Source organism: Podarcis erhardii (assembly GCF_964252035.2).
Source record: "Podarcis erhardii genome assembly, chromosome: 13".
NCBI lineage: Eukaryota > Metazoa > Chordata > Lepidosauria > Squamata > Lacertidae > Podarcis > Podarcis erhardii.
The window spans coordinates 2542621-2566117 of NC_138502.1; the positions used below are offsets into that span (position 1 = coordinate 2542621).

Sequence of the window (23497 nt, forward strand, 5' to 3'; positions counted from 1 at the left end):
GCAATGGCATCTCAAGGGGGGCTGGGGAAAAACCCTGCCTGAAGAACGGCTGCCAGACAGTATAGACAATACTGGGCTAGACAGATTTACGGCCCAACTCAGAATAAGGTACAGCTTCCCATGATCCTAACTTAGGGGTTGTCCCAGAGAACCACCTGATGGCAGAGGAACTACCAAGAGCTGATCATTCTCTGCTGATTTTAACACCTGAGAGGATCTGTGGGAAAAGAAGAGGAGTCCTTTCGGCTATTTGAGGCCCTAAGTCCTATTTGGCAGCCTATACTCTTCTTTTCGGTTCTTATAGGTGGCCCACCACCCCACAGCGGCTTTCAGTGTTCTCGAAGCTACAAACATGAGTCTGACCAAACTGCGGGAGGCAGTGGAAGACAGGAGGGCCTGGCGTGCTCTGGTCCATGGGGTCACGAAGAGTCGGACACGACTAAACGACTAAACAACAACAACAACAACAGCTTTGAGACAGTTTAGTAGTAAATGACAAATAAATGCAATAATGATAATGATAATCCAGCTTGCCAAATCAGACAGTCTGGCACTGAAATTCATCATCATCATCATCTAACTAAATAATAGCAGTGATATTATTATCATTCAGGCTCCTAAGACCAGACAGTCTGCAGGATGCCAGGTTAGCAAAGGCTGCCCTAGGACTACATAGCCAGTGCTTGAAGTCTGCAGCATTCCCTTGCTACATATGGAAAGGTAGACTGCCCCAGCACACTGAGGAACCCTATGAAACCCTCCAAAAATTTTCTGGCACCTTGCCCTCCAGCCAGCTTTAGCCCACACTAAACTGCTTCAGCTCTTGGGAGGGAGAGAATCTGTTCCTAGAAAAAGGACTTCCTTCCTGTCACATTGAAACTGGCGGCTGCTGCTCCTTCCTCTTATCCTCTCTCCGTCTCAGCAGACAGGATAAACAAACTCTGTGAAGTCACTCTCATAGTCATTTACACCAGCAACTAAAATTATGAAGTTGTGGGGAGGGGGGGCTGAATAATCTCTCTTCTGGAGCGAGGTTCAGTTGGGGAAGGAGATGAGAGAGGGCTTATGAGATCATGAGCGCTGAGAGGAAATTGACAAAGCAGGACACGGGGGTGCAGAGACAAATAAAAATCATGGCCCACAAAAACCACGTCATCCTCGGAAACTAACAGAGAGAACATAAGAAGAGCTTTGTTGGATCAGGTGAAAAGGTCTACCCGGGCCAGCCTCAAGCTTCCAACAGGTGCCCTAATGGGAAGCCCCTCAAGCAGAACACAAGGGCAACAGGGTCCTTATACCTGCTGTGGCTCTAAAAGCAGCTGGTGTTCAGTGCTAGACTGCCCTTGGCCATGGAAGTTCCATATAAAGCTATCTCATGCCATCAGGCATCTCATTTAGCAAACTTCCAAAGTCTTTTTACTTTTTACAGTTCAAGAAGGACACTGACAAACTGGAACGTGTCCAGAGGAGGGCAACCAAAATGGTCAAAGGCCTGGAAACGATGCCTTATGAAGAACGGCTAAGGGAGCTGGGCATGTTTAGCCTGGAGAAGAGGAGGTTAAGGGGTGATATGATAGCCATGTTCAAATATATAAAAGGATGTCACATAGAGGAGGGAGAAAGGTTGTTTTCTGCTGCTCCAGAGAAGCGGACACGGAGCAATGGCTCCAAACTACAAGAAAGAAGATTCCACCTAAACATTAGGAAGAACTTCCTGACAGTAAGAGCGACAGTGGAATTTGCTGCCAAGGAGTGTGGTGGAGTCTCCTTCTTTGGAGGTCTTTAAGCAGAGGCTTGACAACCATATGTCAGGAGTGCTCTGATGGTGTTTCCTGCTTGGCAGGGGGTTGGACTCGATGGCCCTTGTGGTCTCTTCCAACTCTATGATTCTATTCTATTCTATTCTATTCTATTCTATTCTATTCTATTCTATTCTATTCTATTCTATTCTATTCTATTCTATTCTATTCTATTCTATTCTATTCTATGATGGTAGAGGAAACTGAATTTGAGGCCTTCTGTGAGCAAAAAATGTATTCTGTCACCAAGCTGAAGCCCCTTCCAAAAGCCAATGTTGGATCTCTCCATCTCCATAAATCTCTTACCCTTAAGCTACTGACCACCACTCCATGGCAGAGAGTTCAATTCCACACTACTGTCAATCAACTGCAGAGGATAAGCTAGGGCAGGGATGTCCAACTGGTCAATCATGATCTAATGGTCGATTGCAGGACCCTGATAACGCCCCCCCCCCCAAAAGAAAGCTTGACAACTTTGGCTGATCCTCCCCCAAAAAAGCTTAACAACTCTGGTCAATACAATGGGTCACTGCCAGTTTTTTTATAGATCCCAGTCTCTTGGAAGCTGGACGTGCCTGAGCTACAGTATTACTGGAGGGGGACACCTACCCATATCATTAATAATTGTATTAATTTCAGTCATCTCCCTCTTAGGGCGACATCTGCTTGGCCCAGCCAACTGTCCCCCTCCCTGCTAGTTTTTAGCAACCAAGAGATGATTACTGAGGGGTTATATGCTGAAGGTATAGAGAATGAATCTTTTATCCCCTTCCAGTGGAACTAGAGTATAAGATTGCTCTGCACAAAGCCCCAAATACTTGAGCTTGCTCCAAACTGCTGATCATTTCAGTTGCCCTTTTCAGCAGGTCTGGCGCCAGCTGTCAACCATGTCAGGCATTTGACAAGGGGCCCAGAGTCTCAGCAGAGCCCCTCACTTGCCTGACCAGGTTCTGCTGCCATTCACTGCTAAACAGACCTCAGAGGCTTTTCAGCAACAGGAAACGGCCCCACTTTGGAACAGGAGCCAAACTTGAGTCCCATCTGTGCTAGCTTTCCTCCATTTTTAAGTCACTCAAAAATATTATTAACGAACTTATGTAATGCCCTGGCCCACAGATCTATAAAATTTACTAATTTCATATATCTATAGTTCAAGCAGGATTATAAATATTAACAGATGTATGGGGCAAGGGATTGCATTCTGGGTATTGTAAGATGGCAAGTGGTCACCACGGCTGGGAGCAGAGTTTAGCTCCCACTCAAAAGTGGTGGTGCCCATCCATCAATGAAGTGAATCCAGAAGCCCAGTGGAGGGGCAGTGAGTGGTGCCAACGCAGCCAACACCAAAACAGCAGAAGCAGAGAAAATATGTGGTGGCCGTGGCAGAGCTGAGCCAAGATCTGCTTAGCTCATCAGCACTGTGCCAAGAGCAACTCTAGTTCTGGTGTTTGTCCTGCTTCTCTGCACCTTTCCCTGCTCTATGCTAGCCATTTTGAGATGAGACAAGCAGAACTGTAACGTGGCTGCCCTATAGATTTGTATAAAACCCATGAGGAAACAGGCTAGCCTTATCTTCTGTCTCTTTCTTAACCCACCCTAGAACAGGAGGGTCATTGGTGAGAAACAGAGAGAAGGCAGATCTAAATTCCAGGCCTTCCAGGATTTGCCCCTCTTTGAGCAACTGCATCTGTGCAGAAAAGCACGCTTTCATGCCCCACAAGCCATGCTCTGCCCTTCCCCCACTGGGACTGCTCATTCTCCTTTACTCAGTCCCTATATATGCTTCCCCATCTTCTTAGCAAGGACCATGCTTGTAACATCAATAAATAATCCTTCTCAGCATTTATACATAGATTTATGAGTGTTCAAACATTGCTTTAACATGTACTGCATCAGAAATCCTTATAAAGGCAGGTCCCTATTATTCTTCCCAAAGCCATGCAGTTAATCAAGAGAGCCAGTATGGTGCAGTGGTTAGAGGTATTGGATTAGAACCTGGGAAACTGGAGTTCAAATCCCTACATAGCCTTGAAACTCATTGCAGGGCCTTGGGCCAGTCATAGTCTCTCAAGCTAACCTACACTGCAGGGTTGTTGTGAAGACAAAACAGGGAGTAAGTGAACAATGTATGCCACCTTCAGCTCCGTTGAGGACATATGGAATTTAAATGTGTTGAATAAAATAATAATAATAATAATAATAATAATAATAATAATAATAATAATAATTTATTATTTATACCCCGCCCATCTGGCTGGGCCTCTCCAGCCACTCTGGGCGGCTTCCATAGAAACCAAAAATACACTAAAATATCACACATTAAAAACTTCCCTGAACAGGGCTGCCTTAAGATGTCTTCTGAATGTCAGGTAGTTGTTTATCGCTTTGACATCTGCCAGAAGGGCGTTCCACAGGGCGGGCGCCACTACCAAGAAGCCCTCTGCCTGGTTCCCTGTAGCTTTGCTTCTCGCAATGAGGGAACCACCAGAAGGCCCTCGGCGCTGGACCTCAGCGTCCGGGCAGAACAATGGGGGTGGAGACGCTCCTTCAGGTATACTGGACCGAGGCCGTTTAGAATAAAATAAAGAATTGCACTTCAAAGGGCACACTCCAACCATGCAAAAACACATGGAAAATGGCCCATAAGGGGCATTGTCTGGGGACAGACAAAGGGCCATACAGAGAGTTTTAGAGAGCTGCTTCCAGACCCCATTCCTGTTATAATTCACCCCATTCAGCAGCCGCTCCACTGCAACATTCTGAACCAGCTGTAAGCTTCTGGACATTCTTCAAAGGCAACCATACGCAAAGCCCATGGTAGCAATTCAAATGAGTTTTAATACAGGCATGGCCAGATCTGACACATCTAGGAAAAAGTGTAGTTAGTACATCAGCCTTGGTCATGCAGAGACTCTCAGTCACTGCAGAAAGTGGGGTCTCCAGGAGTGAACCTCACCTCATAGATTCTATTTGTTCCTGTTTCACATCCTTATCCTGCCACTCTGCCCTGGTTCCTCAGAAACTGCTTCTATATCCACCCCTGCCCTGTCAACCTCCATTTGACTATTTTGGTGCTGGAGGGAAAAGAAACAATGAGCTCGAAACAATGAAGTTATGCTCAGAATAGGCCCACTGGAAACAATGGACCTAAGTTAGCCACATTCATTCATTTCAATGGGCCCGCTCTGAGAACAACTAATGTTGGATAGAACCCTGTCCCTGTAGAGGCCCTGATGGAGCAGGTTTCCGCTCCATAGTGGGGTGAAGGTGGGAGAAGAGAAAGGGAGCATAAGAAGAGTACTGCAGCAGCAGCTGAATCAAGCCAAAGACCCACCTAGTCCAGCATCTTCTTCTCGTAGTGGCAAACTAGATGCCCCAATGAGAAACCCACAAGCAAGACATCTCCAGTGTGTGAGAAACAGAACAGAGGTGTTGGTGAAGAAGTATTCCCCCCCCTCTCTCTCACACACACACACACGCACGCACGCACACACACACAATTCACCTGTGGAACTCACTGCTACAGGAAGCTGTAACAGGCAGCAGCAAGAGAAATAGATAATCATAGAATAGTTGGAAGGGACCCATGGGCCATCTAGTCCAACTGCCTGCAATCTCAGCTAAAGTATCCATGACTGATGGCCATCCAACCTCTGTTTAAAAACCTCCAAGGAAGGAGAGTCCACCACCCCTCGTGGGAGTCTGTTCCGCTGCTGAACAGCTCTTACTGTCAGAAAGTTTTTCCGAATGTTTAGTTGGAATCTCCTTTCTTGCAACTTGAAGCCACTGGTTTGAGTCCTACCCTCCAGAGCAGGAGAAAACAAGCATGCTCCCTCCTCCATGTGACAGCCCTTCAGATATTTGAAGATGGCTATCATATATACTCTCAGTCTCCTCTTTTCCAGTCTAAACATACCCAGCTCCTCCAAGTGCTCCTTATAAGGTTTAATTTCCATGCCCTTGATCATCTTGGTTGCCCTCCTCTGCATACATTCCAACTTGTCAACATCCTTCTTAAATTGTGATGCCCAGAACTGGACACAGTATTCCAAGTGTGGTCTGACTACCGGTAAGTCAGAATAGAGCGGTACTATTACTTCCCTTGATCTGGACACTATACTTCTGTTGATGCAGCCTAGAAGAGCATTAGCTTTTTCTTTTCTTTTCTTTTCTTTTCTTTTCTTTTCTTTTCTTTTCTTTTCTTTTCTTTTCTTTTCTTTTCTTTTCTTTTTTTCTGCTGCTGCATCACACTGTGTTCAGCTTGTGGTCCACCAAGACCCCTAGATCCTTTCACATATACTGCTAGTAAGCCGGGTGTCCCCTATCCTATATTTGTGCATCTGACATTTGTCCCTATTTGTCCCTATTGAAATTCATTTTGTTAGCTAGCGCCCAGTTCTCCAATCTGTTAAGGTCATTTTGAATTCTGATTCTGTCTTCTGCAGCATTAGCTACCCCTTCCAGTTTGGAGTCACCTGCAAATTTGATGAGCCTCCCCTCAATTCCTTCATCCAAGTCATTTATAAAAATGTTGAACAACAACAGGCCCAGGACAAAACCCTACAGCACCCCACTTGTTACTTTTTCCAGGATGACGAGTAACCACTAATGAGTACTCTTTTGGGTAATGACACAGATGAGAGGGTTGTGGAGGTTACTACAGGCTGTGAAGTCCAAACTAAGTGAGGAACATGCCACTGACAAAGTAGGTAAAGGTAAAGGGACCCCTGACCATTAGGTCCAGTCGTGGCCAACTCTGGGGTTGCGGCGCTCATCTCGCTTTATTGGCCGAGGGAGCCAGCGTACAGCTTCTGGATCATGTGGCCAGCAGGACTAAGCCGCTTCTGGCAAACCAGAGCAGCGCACAGTAACGCCATTTATCTTCCCACCGGAGCGGTACCTATTTATCTACTTGCACTTTGATGTGCTTTCGAACTGCTAGGTTGGCAGGAGCACAGACTGAGCAACAGGAGCTCACCCTGTTGCGGGGATTCGAACTGCCAACCTTCTGATCGGCAAGCCCTAGGCTCCGTGGTTTAACCCACAGCGCCACCCGCGTCCGTACTGAAGCTCAAAGCCAATGAATCCATGTCTCCATCGTTTCAGGGCATGGGAAGGCACCTGTGGCCTCTAATTGGCCGGATTCATAGAAGCAGATCCACCAGGGTGTGGGTGGGTGGGTGGGTGTGAGAGAGAGAGAGCCCACAGTTCTTTTCTCCGCTTCTCCGTGTCTATTTCCCTTCTTCCATTCTCCCAGAAGAGAAGCAGTGAGATTAATTAACCAGAAGTTCACTCAATTAGAAAGAACATCCCCCAACAGTCCCTTAGAGTGCTCCCTCCAACCCATCCAATCTGAACAGTCTGTACATACAACCTCAAAGAGTCTGGACGGTTTAATCTTCAACTTCCTGTTGCCATGTCTCTTGCTTAAAACATATGTAAAGCTGCCTTATATTGTTGGACCGGCACCAGGATCTTAACCACACTAGCCCAGATCCATTCCCAATGGTGATACAGAAGACTGAATTTGGGATCCCCACTCGTGCAAGAGCTGGGTTACACCACACAACCACAGCTCTTCCCCAAAAACATTTAGCTGTGTTCTGCCTCTCCCTGGCACCCATTTCCCAGTATTCATGTCCTCAAGGGAGAGAAACCTTCAGAAAAGGGCTTGAAATGAAAAAGGGCTCTTGGGACTTCAGGTGTACAGTGGTACCTCGGGTTATATACGCTTCAGGTTACATACGCTTCAGGTTACACACTCCACTAACCCAGAAATATTACCTCGGGTTAAGAATTTAGCTTCAGGATGAGAACAGAAATCGTGCTCCGGCGGTGCAGCGACAGCAGCTATTAGCCATTAGCTAAAGTGGTGCTTTAGGTTAAGAACAGTTTCAGATTAAGTACGGACCTCTGGAACGAATTAAGTACTTAACCCGAGGTACCACTGTTCAAAGATACTGCTTTGATGGCCCCAGGAGGGCCCCAGGGTCTGGTCTAAAGGCACATGAAGCCATCACCTTGCTGAAGTTAAGCAAGTCTAGGTCAGAACAGTACATGGATTGGAGACTGCCTAGGAACCACATGTATGTCGCCTTGGGTTTCATGTCAAAAGAAAGAAGAGAGATATAAATGTAAAGAAATTTCTAAATTAAATAAATAAGATGATGTTAGCTAGCTAGCTAGCAATCCACTCAGGGACCACAGAATCACTTCAAATTTACATTGGATTTTTTTTCCCATTGGTGCACAATAAGAACATTAGAAAAGCCCTGCTGGATCAGACCAAAGCAGGCCCATCTAGTCCAGCATCCTATTCTCACAGCGGCCAGCCATATGTGAGAAACCCACTAACCGGATCCAAGCACAAGAGCCTTCTCCCCTCCTGCGATTTCCAGCAACTGGCATACAAAAGCACTGCTGCCTTGGACTGTGGAGGCAAAACATAACTATTGTGGCTAGTAGCCATTATTTATTATTATTATTATTATTATTATTATTATTATTATTATTTACCGCCCTTCATCAAAAGATATCAGGGCTCCTCACAAGATAAAAATACAAATAAGTAGCTAAAACAAAAACAACAAACAATAGCCCTATCCTCCTCCATGAACTTATCTAATCCTCTTTTGAAGACATTCAATTTGGTGGCTATCACAGCCTCCTGTGGCAGCAAATTCTGTAATTCTACTGAGGCACAGAATCCAAGGTTGGAGGAGCTGGGCTCAGGAGTACTAAGAAAGCAAGCAGCTGTAGGAAGAGGAAGGAAATCACTGACAACAGAGCACCTACCTTAGGCCGAGACCTCCGTGAAGTCGTGGGGCGAGTGTCTGAAATAGTCACTTCATAAAACTCCTGGATATCTAAATCAAGAGCATGGATGGAAAGTCAAATAATTTTTAAATATTAGATTAAAAAAAGGGGGGGGGGGAAATCCCCAATATTTCTTTTCCTTCTTTTGTCTGAAAAATAAAGGCCACTATCTGGGAGGCACATTTTCACAAAACGGACCTTGGAGGAGCCTCCTCTGCAAAGAACATTCTCTTGCAAGGTAGGCCAAGGGGAGCAGCTGTCCACACAGGTGTGGGAAGAAAAGGGCTTAGGACTCCCCAGGTGCACACCAAGCGCCTTACAGCTGAGCTCCTAGATGCTTCCGGGCATCCCATCCCCACCTCCCTTCAGCCCAGCTCAGAAGTAATTATGAAACTCAGATTAAAGCCTATATTTAGACCCATGAGCTGAGCCAAACCCCTCCATGGCTGGCTGGCTGAGTCTCTGCAGGTGCAGCTCTAGCATCAGGAGGAAGAGGAGGAAGATAAGGAGGCTGCTATCTCCTAGCATTAGGTAGACTCAGCAGGTGTATGACAAGACAAGGCTCTTGGACCCTGATGCAAGGGTGAGAGATGAGAGGGCTGCGTGGTTGGAGGAAAGCAGCCCCCAAACCCATACACCTGGGCACCCTCCATGCTGAAAGCTCAACAAGGCTCACCACAAGCTTCATCTTCCGCCTCCTCCCTCCCCTTCAAAGCTCAGGCCTGGTATTCAGGAGATCATGCCTAATTCCCCTCCGATTCCCTAATTCCCAAAGAAGAAGAAAGTCTTCCCTAACTTTGGCCAACCTCTTTCCCCCCACAATTCCCCTTCTAAACCCCAGCCAAGCAACAAGCTCCTCCCACTTTTAAGCTTCACCCACTTCTCCCCCTCCCATTGCTTCATTGCTTTAAGACCCTCCTCAATTTATCAAGTTCAGATAAGCAACTGCCCCAGCTAGATCCTCTTCCCTTTCCTCAGGGAATTATGCTTCATAGACCCCAGCCTGGAGCCTTCCAGATGTTTTGGACTACAATCAGCCGAGGCTGATGGGAGTTGTAGTCCAAAACATCTGGAAGGCTCTAAGTTGGTGAAGGCTCAGGTACCCATTTCAAAAAGTATTTGTACCCCGTGATAAAGCTAACCACACTTCGTTGGCTATTTGAACCCGTGTGCAACCCGCCCACCTGCAGAACAAATTAAACACAGTTGCTTCATTTCCCCCCTTGGCCTTCTGCATTTTTAGCTCCTCTAAACAGTGTTTTGAAATCTTGGAAAATTATAGGACTTGAGATCCCTGCTCAAAAATAACTTCAGATCTTTTAATCTAAAAATACAGTCAAGAACTATTTTTCAAAAACATCTCTCCTGGGAAACGGCAGTCACTGGAAATTTTAGTGGGAATTCTCCTTGCCCTGCCCCCTCCAATATGCAATGTCTGCTTGCCCATTTACACCACTATTTAGGAGAGGGATGCAGCTCAGTGGTAGAGCCTCTGCATCAGATGCTAGGTCCAATCCTTGGTGGCATCTGCACATAGGACTGGGAGACATTCCCTGTCTGAAACCCTGGGGAGCTGCTGCCAGTCGGTGTAGAGAATATTGAGCCACATGGGCCAGTAGTCTCAGCATAAGGCAGCTTCCTCTTCTTTCTGCCTCTCCAAGAAGCTTTCAGGTTCTTTTTCTCTTTCTGCACACTTTCTCAGTAGCTCTCCTTCACAAAGCCACACTTCGTTGGCTTCTGCACCTAGTTCTCTAGCTCATCTATACATATGGGGCAGGAAGGGCTTATTAACTTCAGGGCCTCAGGCTGCGTCAACAGAAGTCTAGGGTCCAGATCAAGGGAAGTCATAGTCACACTTTATTCTGTCTTGGTCAGACCACACCTGGAGTGCTGTGTCCAGTTCTGGGCACCACAATTTAAGGGGGATATTTACAAGCTGGAGTGTGGGCAGAGGAGGGTGACAAAGATGATCAAGGGTCTGGAAACCAAGTTGTATGAAGAATGGTTGAGGGAACTGGGTATGTTTAGCCTAGTAAAGAGGAGACTGGGAGGAGATATGTTAGCATCTTCAAATATCTCAAGGGCTGTCACATGGAAGATGAAGGCTAGGACCCAAACCAGTGGATTTAAGTTACAAGAAAGGAGATTCCAACTAAATATCAGGAATAAATTTCTGATGGTAAGAGCTGCTTGGCAGTGGAACAGACTCCCTTGGGAAGTGGTAGACTCTCCTTCACTAGAGGTTTTTAAGCAGAAATTGGATGGCCGCCTGTCTTGTATGATCTCGTAGAGATTCCTGCATTGCAAAGAGTTGGACTAGATGACCCTTGGGGTCCCTTCCAACTCTACAATTCTATGATTCTTTTGTTAATAAAGATGAGTGTGGCTCTGAGCACATTCAGAGTCTCTGCCTTCCTTGCACCTCATACTCCACATTTGGGAGTTGGGCTGTTAGGAGGGTATAACTCATGCATTGACTTTCAGAAACTAAACTACCGTATTTTTCGTTCCATAAGACGCACCAGACCATAAGACGCACCTAGTTTTTGGAGGAGGAAAACAGGAAAAAAATATATTCTGAATCTCAGAAGCCAGAACAACAAGAGGGATAGCTGCGCAGCGAAAGCAGCGATCCCTCTTGCTGTTCTGGCTTCTGGGATAGCTGCGCAGCCTGCACTCGCTCCATAAGACGCACACACATTTCCCCTTACTTTTTAGGAGGGAAAAAGTGAGTCTTATAGAGCAAAAAATACAGTACTTTTTCCTAACCTGGAGCCCTCTAGCTGTTTTGGACTACAGCATCTGGTGGGCCCCAGGTTTGGGAAAGCTGGACTGAGTGCTGCATGTAAGCCCTGCCCCTTGCCCATTAGGCTCCTCCTCAATTTCTTCAAGCAGCACCCTGGCTTGCTCCCCCCCCCCCAATCAGTCCTGGTGTCAGCTACCTCCCATACGCACCCAGGAGAGCCTGAAACAGTTCACTTTGGAAAATCCCAAGGAGTTTTTCTGCCTTGTGTCGGAAATTCTGGTCCAGCAACAATGACTCTTCCATGAGGCGCAGGGCGGCCGTCGTGTCTGGAACAGAAGGGAAGAGAAAGAAGGAAGGGGGTTCAATACCAGTCCCATACCCACAAACAAACACACAGAAAAGGGAATATTTGGTCTCCCACCCCCCTCACTTGGAGAGGTGGTGGTAATGAGGCAATGGGACAGGGGCCCTGGGGTTAATCCCCCACTTTAGAAAGGGAAGATGCAATTTTTTTTTCATCCCCGGCCTCAGTTTGCTCAACTGTAAAATGGACATCTGTGTTATGACCTGTCTCAAGTGCAGGCATTTAGGAATATATATATATATATATATATATATATATATATATATATATACACACACACACACACACACACACACACACACACATATATATATATATATGGATATAATTGTTGTTCATAATTCTATTTTTTTTATTTAACAGGATTTGTTTGCCAATTAATTGTCAAAACCTCTAAGTAGTTTATATAAAATATAGATTGAAATTATTGATGAAAACTAGTTGACCTTTCCCCCCCCCCAAAAGAGTGATAAAATCACCAGTTAACAATATACAATATAGAAGAAACTTACATCTTAAACTATTAACTTGACCAGTCTGGATTGGCTTGCAGAAGTGTTTTAAGCAGGCACCAAACACATTACAGTGAAGGTGCCTGCCTAGAAAGAACATAAGAAGAGTCCTGCTGGATCAGGCCAGTGGTTCATCTAGTCTAGCATCCTGTCCTCACGGGGGCCACACAGGTGCCTCTGGGAAGCCTGCAAACAGAACCCAAGTGCAGCAGCAATGCTCTCCCCACCTGCAGTTTCTACCAACTGGTGTTCTGAAAGCATGTTTCCTGTGACAGTGGAGAGAGACTGCAGACATCATGACTAATAGCCGTTGATAGCCTTCTCCATGAATTTGTCTAAACTTCTTTTAAAACTATCCAAGTTCGTGGCCATCACTGCCTCCTGTGAGAGTAAGTCCCATAGTTTCAAGAAGCACTGTGCGAAGAAGTACTTTTTTAATCTCTCCTGAATCTCCCAACATTCAGCTTCACTGGATGTCCAGGAGTTCCAGGAGTTATGATCGGGGGATGAAAAATTTTCTCATTCCACTTTCTCCATGCCATTCTCTACCCACTTTCTTCACACAGGACCCTCGTACCTATGGGACCGCCTCTCCTGGTATGTCCCACGGAGGACCTTACGGTCTTCAAACAAAAATATCTTGGAGGTCCCGGGCCACAGGGAGGTTAGGCTGGCCTCAACCAGAGCCAGGGTCTTTTCGGCTGTGGCCCCGATCTGGTGGAGCGCTCTGTCACAAGAGACTAGGGCCTTGCGGGACTTGACATCTTTTGGCAGGGCCTGCAAGACAAGAGCTGTTCCACCAGGCCTTTGGCCAAGGCACAGTCTGACCCCCTCCTTTGGTAATCCTCACAGAACTCTAGCCCAATGGGTGCCATTAATTTAATTTGATTTTGAATTGATTTTAAAATGAATTGATTTTAGAATGCTGTGTTACTTTTATTGTTGTTAGCCGCTCTGAGCCTGGCTTCGGCTGGGGAGGGCGGGATATAAATTTTAAAAATTATTATGTTGTTGTTGTTGTTGTTGTTGTTGTTTAGTCATTTAGTCGTGTCCAACTCTTTGTGCCCCATGGACCAGAGCATGCCAGGCACTCCTGTCTTCCACTGCCTCCCACAGTTTGGTCAAACTCATGCTGGTAGCTTCAAGAACACTATCCAACCATCTCATCCTCTGTCGTCCCCTTCTCCTTGTGCCCTCCATCTTTCCCAATATCAGGGTCTTTTCCAGGGAGTCTTCTCTTCTCCTGAGGTGGCCAAAGTAGTGGAGCCTCAGCTTCAGGATCTGTCCTTCCAGTGAGAACTCAGGGCTGATTTCCTTCAGAATGGAGAGGTTTGATCTTCTTGCAGTCCATGAGACTCTCAAGAGAATTGAATTATTTTTTGAATTATTATTATAGCAGATAGTTAAACTATGGAACTCGCAGGAGACTGTGAAGGCCACCAACTTGGAATGTTTTAATAGAAGATTGGACAAATTCATGGAGGCTACTAATGGTTACTAATCCATGTTGGCTATGCTCTGTCTCCACTGATACTTCTGATACCAGTTTCTGGAAGCCACAGGAGCAGGCAGTGCTCAGGTCCTGCTTGTGGGTTCCCCACGAAGAACTGGTTGGCCACTGTGGGAACAGGATACAGGACTAGATGGGCTACTGACCTGATTCCATCAGGCTCTTCTAATGCTCTTAAGCCATGCTGGCTCTGCTTCAGCAAGGCTTGTTCTTCTATATGCTTGCTTACTTTTCCTTCCATCATATTTTCTACCAGTTTTCTTGGGAAATTAAGCTAAATGGCCTATGCTTTTCAGGATTCCCTCAAATTCCTTTTTTAAAAATCGGTGTTACATTGGCTATGGAAGCTGATCTGGGAGACAAGTTCTATATTTTTGTTAGAAGATCAGCAATTTGAGTTCTTTCAGAATTCTTGGGTGGATGGATTTCAACCACATTTGACTATTTGTCAGTTGTTAATTTGTCTATTTGGCCTCGAACTTCATCTCTCATCGCTACTACCTTCCTCAGTTCCTCAGTCTCCCTTCCTGAAAAAGCTAGTTCAGACGCCAAGATATGCCCTATATCGTCCTCTGTAAAGATTTGCAGCTTCTCCACAATCTCCTTATCCTCCTTTAGGACATCTTTGACTACCTTGTCATCCAATGGTCTACACTCCCCTCCCCTGCTGCTAATGTACTTAAGCAACTTCTTGTTTGTCTTAATGTGCTCCTCATAATCTTTTTTTTAGCATCCCTTAATGTCTGCTTGCATTTTATTTTATTTTTGCCAAAGCTTGTGTTCCTTTTTGTTTTATCAATTTGACGACTTCATTTTTTTTCCTGAATGAAGCCTTCTTATCTCTAATAGCTTCTTTGATTCTGCTTGTTAACCACATTGGCGACCTCTTAGCCGTCATGGTACCTTTCCTGTCCTGCAGTATACTTGAGCTTTAACACTGTTTTTAAACAATTCCCCAGCATTCTGGAGTGATTTTAACCTCTTAATAATATGTTCTTACGATGTTCTTATGAATTTTCAACACATATCAATGGGCAAGGAGATCCGGAGTGTAGACGCTGCCATGGTGAAAGATAGCTTCATTTTTAAATTATAAACTGCCTTGAATATTTTATAGAAAGCTGGGGTTTAAATGTTGGAAAATAACAAAATAAATAGTGCTGAGCCAGCCGCCTATGGAGAGCAGCGTACATAAAGAATCATCTGTTAATTGTTTCAGAAACATTTGTCTGACGACATGTCCTTTTACTAGCCTTTCCCTGACCCACAAGATTGCACTCTCTTTATTACTGAACTTCTGTTTATTATAATGCAGTTTTATTGGTTTTGTGTTGCATTTTGCCTACCGCTGGGTATAGCTGGGGAGGCTACTGCACCTGAATGCTTCAAAGGGACTGGAGCCTTACATATATGTGTGTGTGTGTGTGTGTGTGTGTGTGTGTGTGTGTGTGAAAAATTCAGAGGGAGACACCCCATAGAGACTGTCCCATTCGTTGTGCATTGGAAATGTTGTGGGAACAAAATGACAAAATTGACAAAATGATAGGAAGGATTCGAAATCTGCGGGACCAGAGATTTACAGAAGCTTGGAAGAAGTATATGAATTATTTGAAGAGCAACTGTAATCAACAAATTACGCTAGTAGGACTACAAGAAGTTTTGTAAGGAGAAATATATGAAGTGTTACAAAGTAGAAAAAGATTGTGATATTGGTTATGAGTTTGAAATGTAATAGGGAAGAGAAGAAATGCATACTAAGAGATTAGATTGGAAAATTTTCAGACAGGATTGATGGAAGTAAAAAAAAATTGAATAAGATGTAAAAGTAGGAGGGAGAAAGGTTGTTTTCTGCTGCTCCAGAGAAGCGGACACGGAGCAATGGTTCCAAACTACAAGAAAGAAGATTCCACCTAAACATTAGGAAGAACTTCCTGACAGTAAGAGCTGTTCGACAGTGGAATTTGCTGCCCAGGAGTGTGGTGGAGTCTCCTTCTTTGGAGGTCTTTAAGCAGAGGCTTGACAACCATATGTCAGGAGTGCTCTGATGGTGTTTCCTGCTTGGCAGGGGGTTGGACTCGATGGCCCTTGTGGTCTCTTCCAACTCTATAATTCTATGATTCTATGATTAATTACTGTTGAAAATGATATGTTAAAAAACGAATAAAATAATTACATATATAAAAAAGGAAATGTTGTGGGAACGTTATCTTAAATTAGAACGATGACAGTCCATATGAAATGTGAGGTAACATAATCTTGAAGTCTTCACCCACACACAATTTATGGCGTGTGGAGAACGAGCAAAAAGGGGATGGAGATGACCTCTCTCTCTTTAATCTAAGACATGGAGGGTGGGGGGACCTTGTGCGTTCAAGTGAATGTATGAAGATACATGAACCACAAAATGGTGCCCCCTCCCCGCCAGGGAAGACAGGGGAGTGAAGATCAACACGAGGAACAATGGGGGAATAAAGATCTACACCGGGAACTGCTGTCTCAGTGGATCCTGCCCCCCTGAGGCAGTCACCTCACCTTGCTTCATGGGTGGCAAGAGGGTGCTTTAATTCAAATTACCCATACTATTCTGCTCGATGAATAGTTCTCTCAACTCCCCATGGCTCCTTTTTGCCTCATGGAGCATCTCAAGCCATCTCACTATTGGAATTCCACTGACACAATGTAAGATACGATTATTTCTGAGTGACAATCAATCAATCAATCAATCAATCAATCAATACAAACTATCTCTGACTGTCTTTGCCACAGCCCAGATAGCCTGGCCAAGCATGAGAGGCAGTTTGAGCAAGAAATCTTCATTTTTGCCATAAAATCTTGTCTCAGGTATACCAACCAATGGTCTCAGGTGTATCAAGAAATAGATAAAATAATAAAATCTCACCCGGGACGGGAAAATGGGAGTCAACAGACACTCAAGGAATAGTTTCAGAGAAAAAGCTTTATTTCTACCTTCCAGGTAGTAGAAGGAGCAAGTGTGATAGATTCACAAAACAAGCACGAGTTCACAGCCATTTGCACAGAGCATATACAGTGGTGCCTCGCAAGACGAAATTAATTCATTCTGCGAGTTTTTTCGTCTTGCGATTTTTTCGTCTTGCGAAGCACGGACCTTGGAAAAGCTTCAAAAATCACCAAAGTCTTCAAAAACCTCAAAAAAGGCTACCACACCGCGTGCTATGAGTTGCTCCTCGAAGTGAATGCACGGTTTTAAGAAAAAGGAAACAAACTCGCAAGACAAAGGAAACAAACTTGCAAGACGTTTCCGTCTTGCGAAGCAAGCCCATAGGGAAATCCGTCTTGCGAAGCAACTCAAAAAACGAAAAACTCTTTCGTTTTGCGAGTTTTTCGTCTTACGAGGCATTCGTCTTGCGAGGTACCACTGTATTCCCCTTCAGTTCCCTCCCCTTTCTCCTTCTCCTCAAGAATCCTGCCCCAACTTGAGTTTCCTGAGCATGAACAGAAAGCTCCTGTCTTGGGACTCTTTTGGACTCTTGGCGCCCTTCCCAGGAAAGGGGGTGAGAAGCCAATGGGGGTCGAGGAGTCTCACGGTTCAGTGTGTTCAAGATGTCTTACAACCGAATGAGAGTCAGTTCTCAGGCTTGCTCTGACAGAGTCTATTCATTAGCTTTTTGAAGCTCTCTCGTACTGATAAAAGTAACATTTTGCCTTTGCAACAGCATCTTGTGAAAAAGCAGAGGAAAACTTTAGCTGTGGATTTTTAGAAGAGAGAAAAGTCATTTTGCAGTTTTGAGGCCTGGGGGGGGGTGACTTACACAGGTTTTAGGGTTACAGATAGGTAGCCGTGTTGGTCTGCCATAGTCAAAACAAAACAAATTCCTTCCAGTAGCACCTTAAAGACCAACTAAGTCAGTTCTTGGTATGAGCTTTTGTGTGCATGCAGTTCTTGGTATGAGCTTTCGTGTGCATTTTTGTGTGGTGTATCTGAAGAAGTGTGCATGCACACGAAAGCTCATACCAAGAACTGACTTAGTTGGTCTTTAAGGTGCTACTGGAAGGAATTTGTTAGGTTTTAGGGTATCCTTGAAGGAGGAGAGGACAGGTTAGCTGCCTAAAGCCTGGAGAGCGAGAGGGGGCGGTGCGCACTGATCCTTCTTGCTCTCCAGGCTTCGCTTCGCTGGAGAGGTGCTGCAGAGTTTTCCCTTTCTGCGCAGCACCCTGCCTCTCTCCTGCCGCTTCGCTGAAGGGGCGCTGAGCAGAGAGGGGGAGAATGGTTTTTTCCCCTGTTCTCCCCCTCCTACGGTCGGGTGCGTCCTATAGAGCGAAAAATACGGTAATTTCCTTAAGAATAGCTCAAAAATGTATTTCCCCCCCAGAGATTTTGCAAAAAAAAGTTCAACGACTTTGGTCAAAACTGAAAAAAAAAGCTCAACGGAAAGGATTTTCACTTTTTAAAATGTGGCAGCCCTACAGAACTCTGAGGAGCGAAGGAAATGCTCTGCACCGTTTTCTGTAACCTTTCTTATAACATCCTGTTCACCACCTTTTGAGCTAAGAGTTTTTTTAGAGTTTGTTCTGGTAACAATGCTACAAACTAAGTTGCTACCTGCATGAGGAACAACCCACCAGCTACTGTACGTGGGTCCTTTCTGCAATGTTTTTAATATTGCTTTTTATCTTAAAAAATGTGTTGTTATTTCGTTGCTTGTCACTAGGGCTCCTTGGAGAGGAAAAGCAGGACAGAAATAGATCAAACAACACAATTGCTCTCCTCACCGTAAGCAAGAGGTCACATTAATGGTAGGACCAGCCTTCTCCACTTTCTGAGGATGTTTGGACTACAAATCCCATCAGCCCCAGCCAGCATGGGAGATGTAGTCCTAAACATCTGGAGGGGACCAGCTTGGGGTATAAAGTCTGGTAAGACACATGACACATTATGTGCATATATGCCACTGCTAGTTAACTGCAAAATCACACAACATTTTCACCAATCTTCATTACAGGCAGAACATTTCGTATCATCAAGCACAGATGTTTTAAAATGGAACCAGTTTGCGCACATTCAGATGTTGCTTTCTGAGAGTCACCGCAGGCACAATCCACGAGGGAGGGCGGCGACTCAACCAGTCCAGCAAGGATTTCACCCAGTCCTTTTTTTAGAATCATAGAATCCTAGAGTTGGAAGAGACCCCAAGGGCCATCGAGTCCAACCCCCTGCCAAGCAGGAAACACCATCAGAGCACTCCTGACATATGGTTGTCAAGCCTCTGCTTAAAGACCTCCAAAGAAGGAGACTCCACCACACTCCTGGGCAGCAAATTCCACTGTTGAACAGCTCTTACTGTCAGGAAGTTCTTCCTAATGTTTAGGTGGAATCTTCTTTCTTGTAGTTTGGATCCATTGCTCCGTGTCCGCTTCTCTGGAGCAGCAGAAAACACCCTTCCTCCCTCCTCTATGTGACATCCTTTTATATATTTGAACATGGCTATCATATCACCCCTTAACCTCCTCTTCTCCAGGCTAAACATGCCCAGCTCCCTTAGCCGTTCCTCATAAGGCATCGTTTCCAGGCCTTTGACCATTTTGGTTGCCCTCCTCTGGACACGTTCCAGTTTGTCAGTGTCCTTCTTGAACTGTGGTGCCCAGAACTGGACACAGTACTCCAGGTGAGGTCTGACCAGAGCAGAATACAGTGGCACTATTACCTCCCTTGATCTAGATGCTATGCTCCTATTGATGCAGCCCAGAATTGCATTGGCTTTTTTAGCTGCCGCGTCACACTGTTGGCTCATGTCAATTTTCTAATAAAAAATCTTTAGGAGCACTCTCATTTTGAGTCAAGAAAATCACCAAATCGGGGAAAATAAATACAGTAAATGGACAAAAGTACAAAATGTTTAGGGGTATGCATACCCCTGCATCCCCCCAGAAAAAAGCAGTGATTTCACCTGACCCCAGATCAGCTGTCTGAGCGAAGGTATCTGTTGTTGTGACAGCCCTGCCCTCATGCCCCCCCAATATATCAGCACCCGCTGTTTTCCCAAATTTCACTAGGGGTGGGGTACGAAGGAATTCTTTAAGGATTTGCTCTTCAAGATGCTCAGAATCTGCATAGCCAGAACTACCAGTATATGACCCCATTATAAGAACCAGGACTGCTACCTGAGCTTACTTTTCCCCTCCTCCCTCCCCAACTTTTTTGCCTTGTGTGTTGTGTCTTGCAGATTGCAAGCTTGCAGGCAGGAAGTGCCTTTCTTCTGGTTCTGTACACTACTGTAGGAACCTTTTGGCGGAAGGTTTATAAATGCTCTACAAAAATATGGACGTCTCAGTTTCTCACGGCTTACCAAGGTCAGGGATGCACCATGCACCTGGCAATAGCCGCAAAGACACTGCAGCACTTGGACTTATTCTTGTTCATCCCGAGGCCCCTAAAGCTGTATCCGGTGTTGGAGACAGAGCACTGGGGGAACAAGGCTCCTTTATCCTACTCCAGAGCAGTGGCTGTTCTTAAAATTATAAATATGCGCCCTCCTAGTGCATTTAGGCCTATACAAATTATTAATTGGCTAAAATTTTCTGCCAATCTTTAAATACTTTGTTTCCTCTTATCGCCGGAATATTTTGAAATAGAAATAACAACTTTGGAAGTATATTCATCTTAATTGCGGCCATTCTTCCTGACCGTGATAATTTTATTCTGTTCCATAGATCTAAATCTTTTTTAATTTCTTCCCAGGTTGTTTCATAATTGTGCATCTAAATTCATTTGGCAGGGGAAAAGGCCTAGAATTAAATTTAGATTGCTTACAGATAGAAGAGAAAGAGGAGGTTTTGCGGTACCGAATTTGAAACTGTATTACGAGGCCTCATGCCTCCATTGGATTAAAGAATGGACTGTAATAAAAAACACTGACCTACTAGATTTAGAAGGCTTTAACACCAGATTCGGTTGGCACGCATATTTGTGGTATAATAAAGCAAAAGTACATAAAGAATTCTCTAGTCACATCATTAGAGGACCTCTGCTAGAGTTTTGGGAAAGAAATAAAAATCTTCTTGAAAGGAAAACTCCCTGGTGGTTGTCACCAATAGATATTTTAACAATTAAAAAAACAAACATAGAAGGTAAGAGATGGACATATGAAGATTTATTGGTGAGAACAGAAAAAGGTTGGCAGATCAAAACGTATGAAGAACTAGGGAGATAAATTAACGAGTTGGTTACAATTCCATCAAATTAATGCACTGTGGACAGAAGATAAAAAGATCGGGATAAACGGGAAAAAATCAAGATTCCAGATAGAAATACTGGAAGGAAATTCAAAACTCTTATCAAAAACGTATAATCAACTATTAGAATGGGATACTAAGGACGAGGAAATAAAAGAAGTTATGGTGAAATGGGCAATAGATCTGGGATATAATTTGGAATACGATAGTTGGATTAAGCTCTGGAATAAAGATATGAAGTTCACTGCTTGTGTTGCCTTAAGAGAAAACATGGAAAAAATGATGTACAGATGGTACATCACCCCTGTAAAATTAGGAAAAATCTATAAGAATGGAGATAAAATGTGCTGGATGTGTAAAAACAAGGAAGGTAGTTTTTACCACATGTGGTGGACTTCTGAAAAAATCAAGAACTTCTGGGAGCTCATTTATAATGAACTAAAAAAAATGTTTAAATATACTTTTGTTAAAAAACCTGAAAATTTTCTTCTGGGAATGATTGGCAATGAAATTAAGAGAGGACCAGACCTTATTCCAGTACGCAACAACAGCTGCTAGAATTTTAATTGCCCAAAATTGGAAATCAACCAATATCCCAACAGTAAGAGATTGGCAAAGTAAATTATTTGAATATTCAGAATTGGCAAAATTAACACAAAAAATTAGAGACCAGAAAGAAACAAAGTTTATTAAAGAATGCAATAAATTCATAACCTATATTGAAGTAGATTTAAAAAATCCAAAGATCACAGTAGGCTTAATATAACCCTTCGACATACAAAAGTTTTAAAGAAAAACTGCGGGGGAAAATGTATTACATAACCCAAAACTGAGGTGGAGGGAAGTCAATAACTTACATGTTTGTCTTTGTCTTTGTTTTTTTGTTTTCTTATAATTAAGTTATGTTGTTCTTATTATTGGTTTTTTTTCCGTGAAGAATTTATTTTCTGTACATATGTGTGTATATGCGTGTATGAAAATTAATAAAGAGAAATTAAAAATAAAAATAAAATTATTAATTGGCTAGGGATGTAAGAAGCTGACTAGCAATGACTCTCCATAGTTTCAGACATGGAATTTTTCCCTGCCCTACCTGGATCTAGGATCTTCTGAATGCCAGGTTTTGAGTTAGCCCAGAGTCCTGGGACAAGTTTCTATTGTCATGGTTCAGCCTCAGGACATGCAAAGAGCATTTCTGCACATGTGCAGTTTGTATTCCTTTGGTCTTGGTTAAGGGAAGCCCTACTCCCCTCAGCAAGAAGGTAGGCAAGCCTCCCCGTTTAAAATAAATAGATTAGGGATAGGAAATAGGCATTTATTCATGCATATTCTGGAAATGCATTGCATCAGCCTGGAAGGAGGTCCCTACAATTCTATGAAATGTGGCTGGCATTGCTTTGTTGCACAATGCGTAACACACACACTTCACCTGTTCTGTTCACACAGTGTTCCCAAGTCAATTGGATCACTTCTGTCTGATCCTTGTTGGATCAGTCCAACAGATCCTGTTCCACCATCCTGTTCTCACAGCAGCCAACCAGATGCCTGGAGGGAAACCTGCAAGCAGGATTCAAGCACAAGAGCTCTCTCCCCTCCTGAGGCTTCCAGCAACTGCTATTCAGAAGCCTCAGAAAATAAATTGACAATGTGGCCGGTGTAAGAATGCCTCTGTTCCTCATTCCATGTACAGTCTTGCACGGTGCACAACAGCACCTCGGCGCTATCTGAATTATGCATCCCTGCAACATAAACATACTCAAAACAAGTGCTCAGACACCCCAATGCACATGCACACACAGGGAAACCTAAGAAGCTGCTCTATACAGACTATTGGCCTATCTAACTCAGTATTGTCTACACTGACTGGCAGCGCATGTCCAGGGTTTCAGGCAGGGGAAAATCCCAGCCCTATCTGGGATGCTCTGCATGTACTAGATACTCTACCACTGGGCTACGACCCCCTCCCAGAAGTGATACCATTTTCACGGGGCAAACACCTTTCCGTTGCAAACATCCCAGCAGACACAGACTCAACCCCTCGCCCACTCTTCAGTGAATTAACTGAGTGCACGAGAATATAATACTGTATCTGATTGGGACTTTCCTCTTGAGTATGGAAAACTAGATGGTCTTTCGCAGCAAACACTCTTTAACATTCTGGATGAAAGAAAATATGATGTGACTCTGATTGAACTCCTTCGGGGTCTTAGGACCAACAAAGAGGACTACCAACACAGTTGGCAGAGAGGGACTGACAGAGAATCAGACGCCTCGGACGTGAGGAATCCGGGCTAAGAACTATTTTTTGTTTGTTTTTTTTAGACATTTGTCTGGGAAGGGACAGAAACCGGGGCAGGGGGGGGAGAGAATAGAACTATAAAATGTTTTGTTTTGTTTTACTTGGTCAATGTGACCTATAATTAATATAATAAAGGGAAAATTTGTGGAGGGGAAGTTAGATCGACCTTAAAAAAAAAAAGAAATTAATGATTATAAGAGAATTGGATAAGTTGAATATAGATAAACAAAAAGAATTTA

The 23497-nt window shown here is 44.2% G+C and overlaps 1 protein-coding gene and 1 long non-coding RNA gene across 3 annotated transcripts in view; one reads left to right on the forward strand and one right to left on the reverse strand.

Annotated features, from left to right (window-relative positions):
- The window catches only part of DLG4 (discs large MAGUK scaffold protein 4), a gene marked incomplete at its 5' end in the record, with an annotated part of 134652 nt that extends 122965 nt beyond the window's left edge, over positions 1 to 11687 (reverse strand). For both annotated transcript variants that reach the window (XM_081835645.1, XM_081835643.1), the window contains 2 exons: positions 8595 to 8665; positions 11571 to 11687. In XM_081835645.1, coding sequence (XP_081691771.1) covers positions 8595 to 8665; positions 11571 to 11664 — 165 coding nt within the window. The remainder of the gene's footprint in view (positions 1 to 8594; positions 8666 to 11570) is intronic.
- LOC309326839 overlaps positions 1 to 23497 on the forward strand; it is a 163304-nt gene that overhangs the window by 18656 nt on the left and 121151 nt on the right. The gene's annotated exons all lie outside the window — the stretch shown is intronic.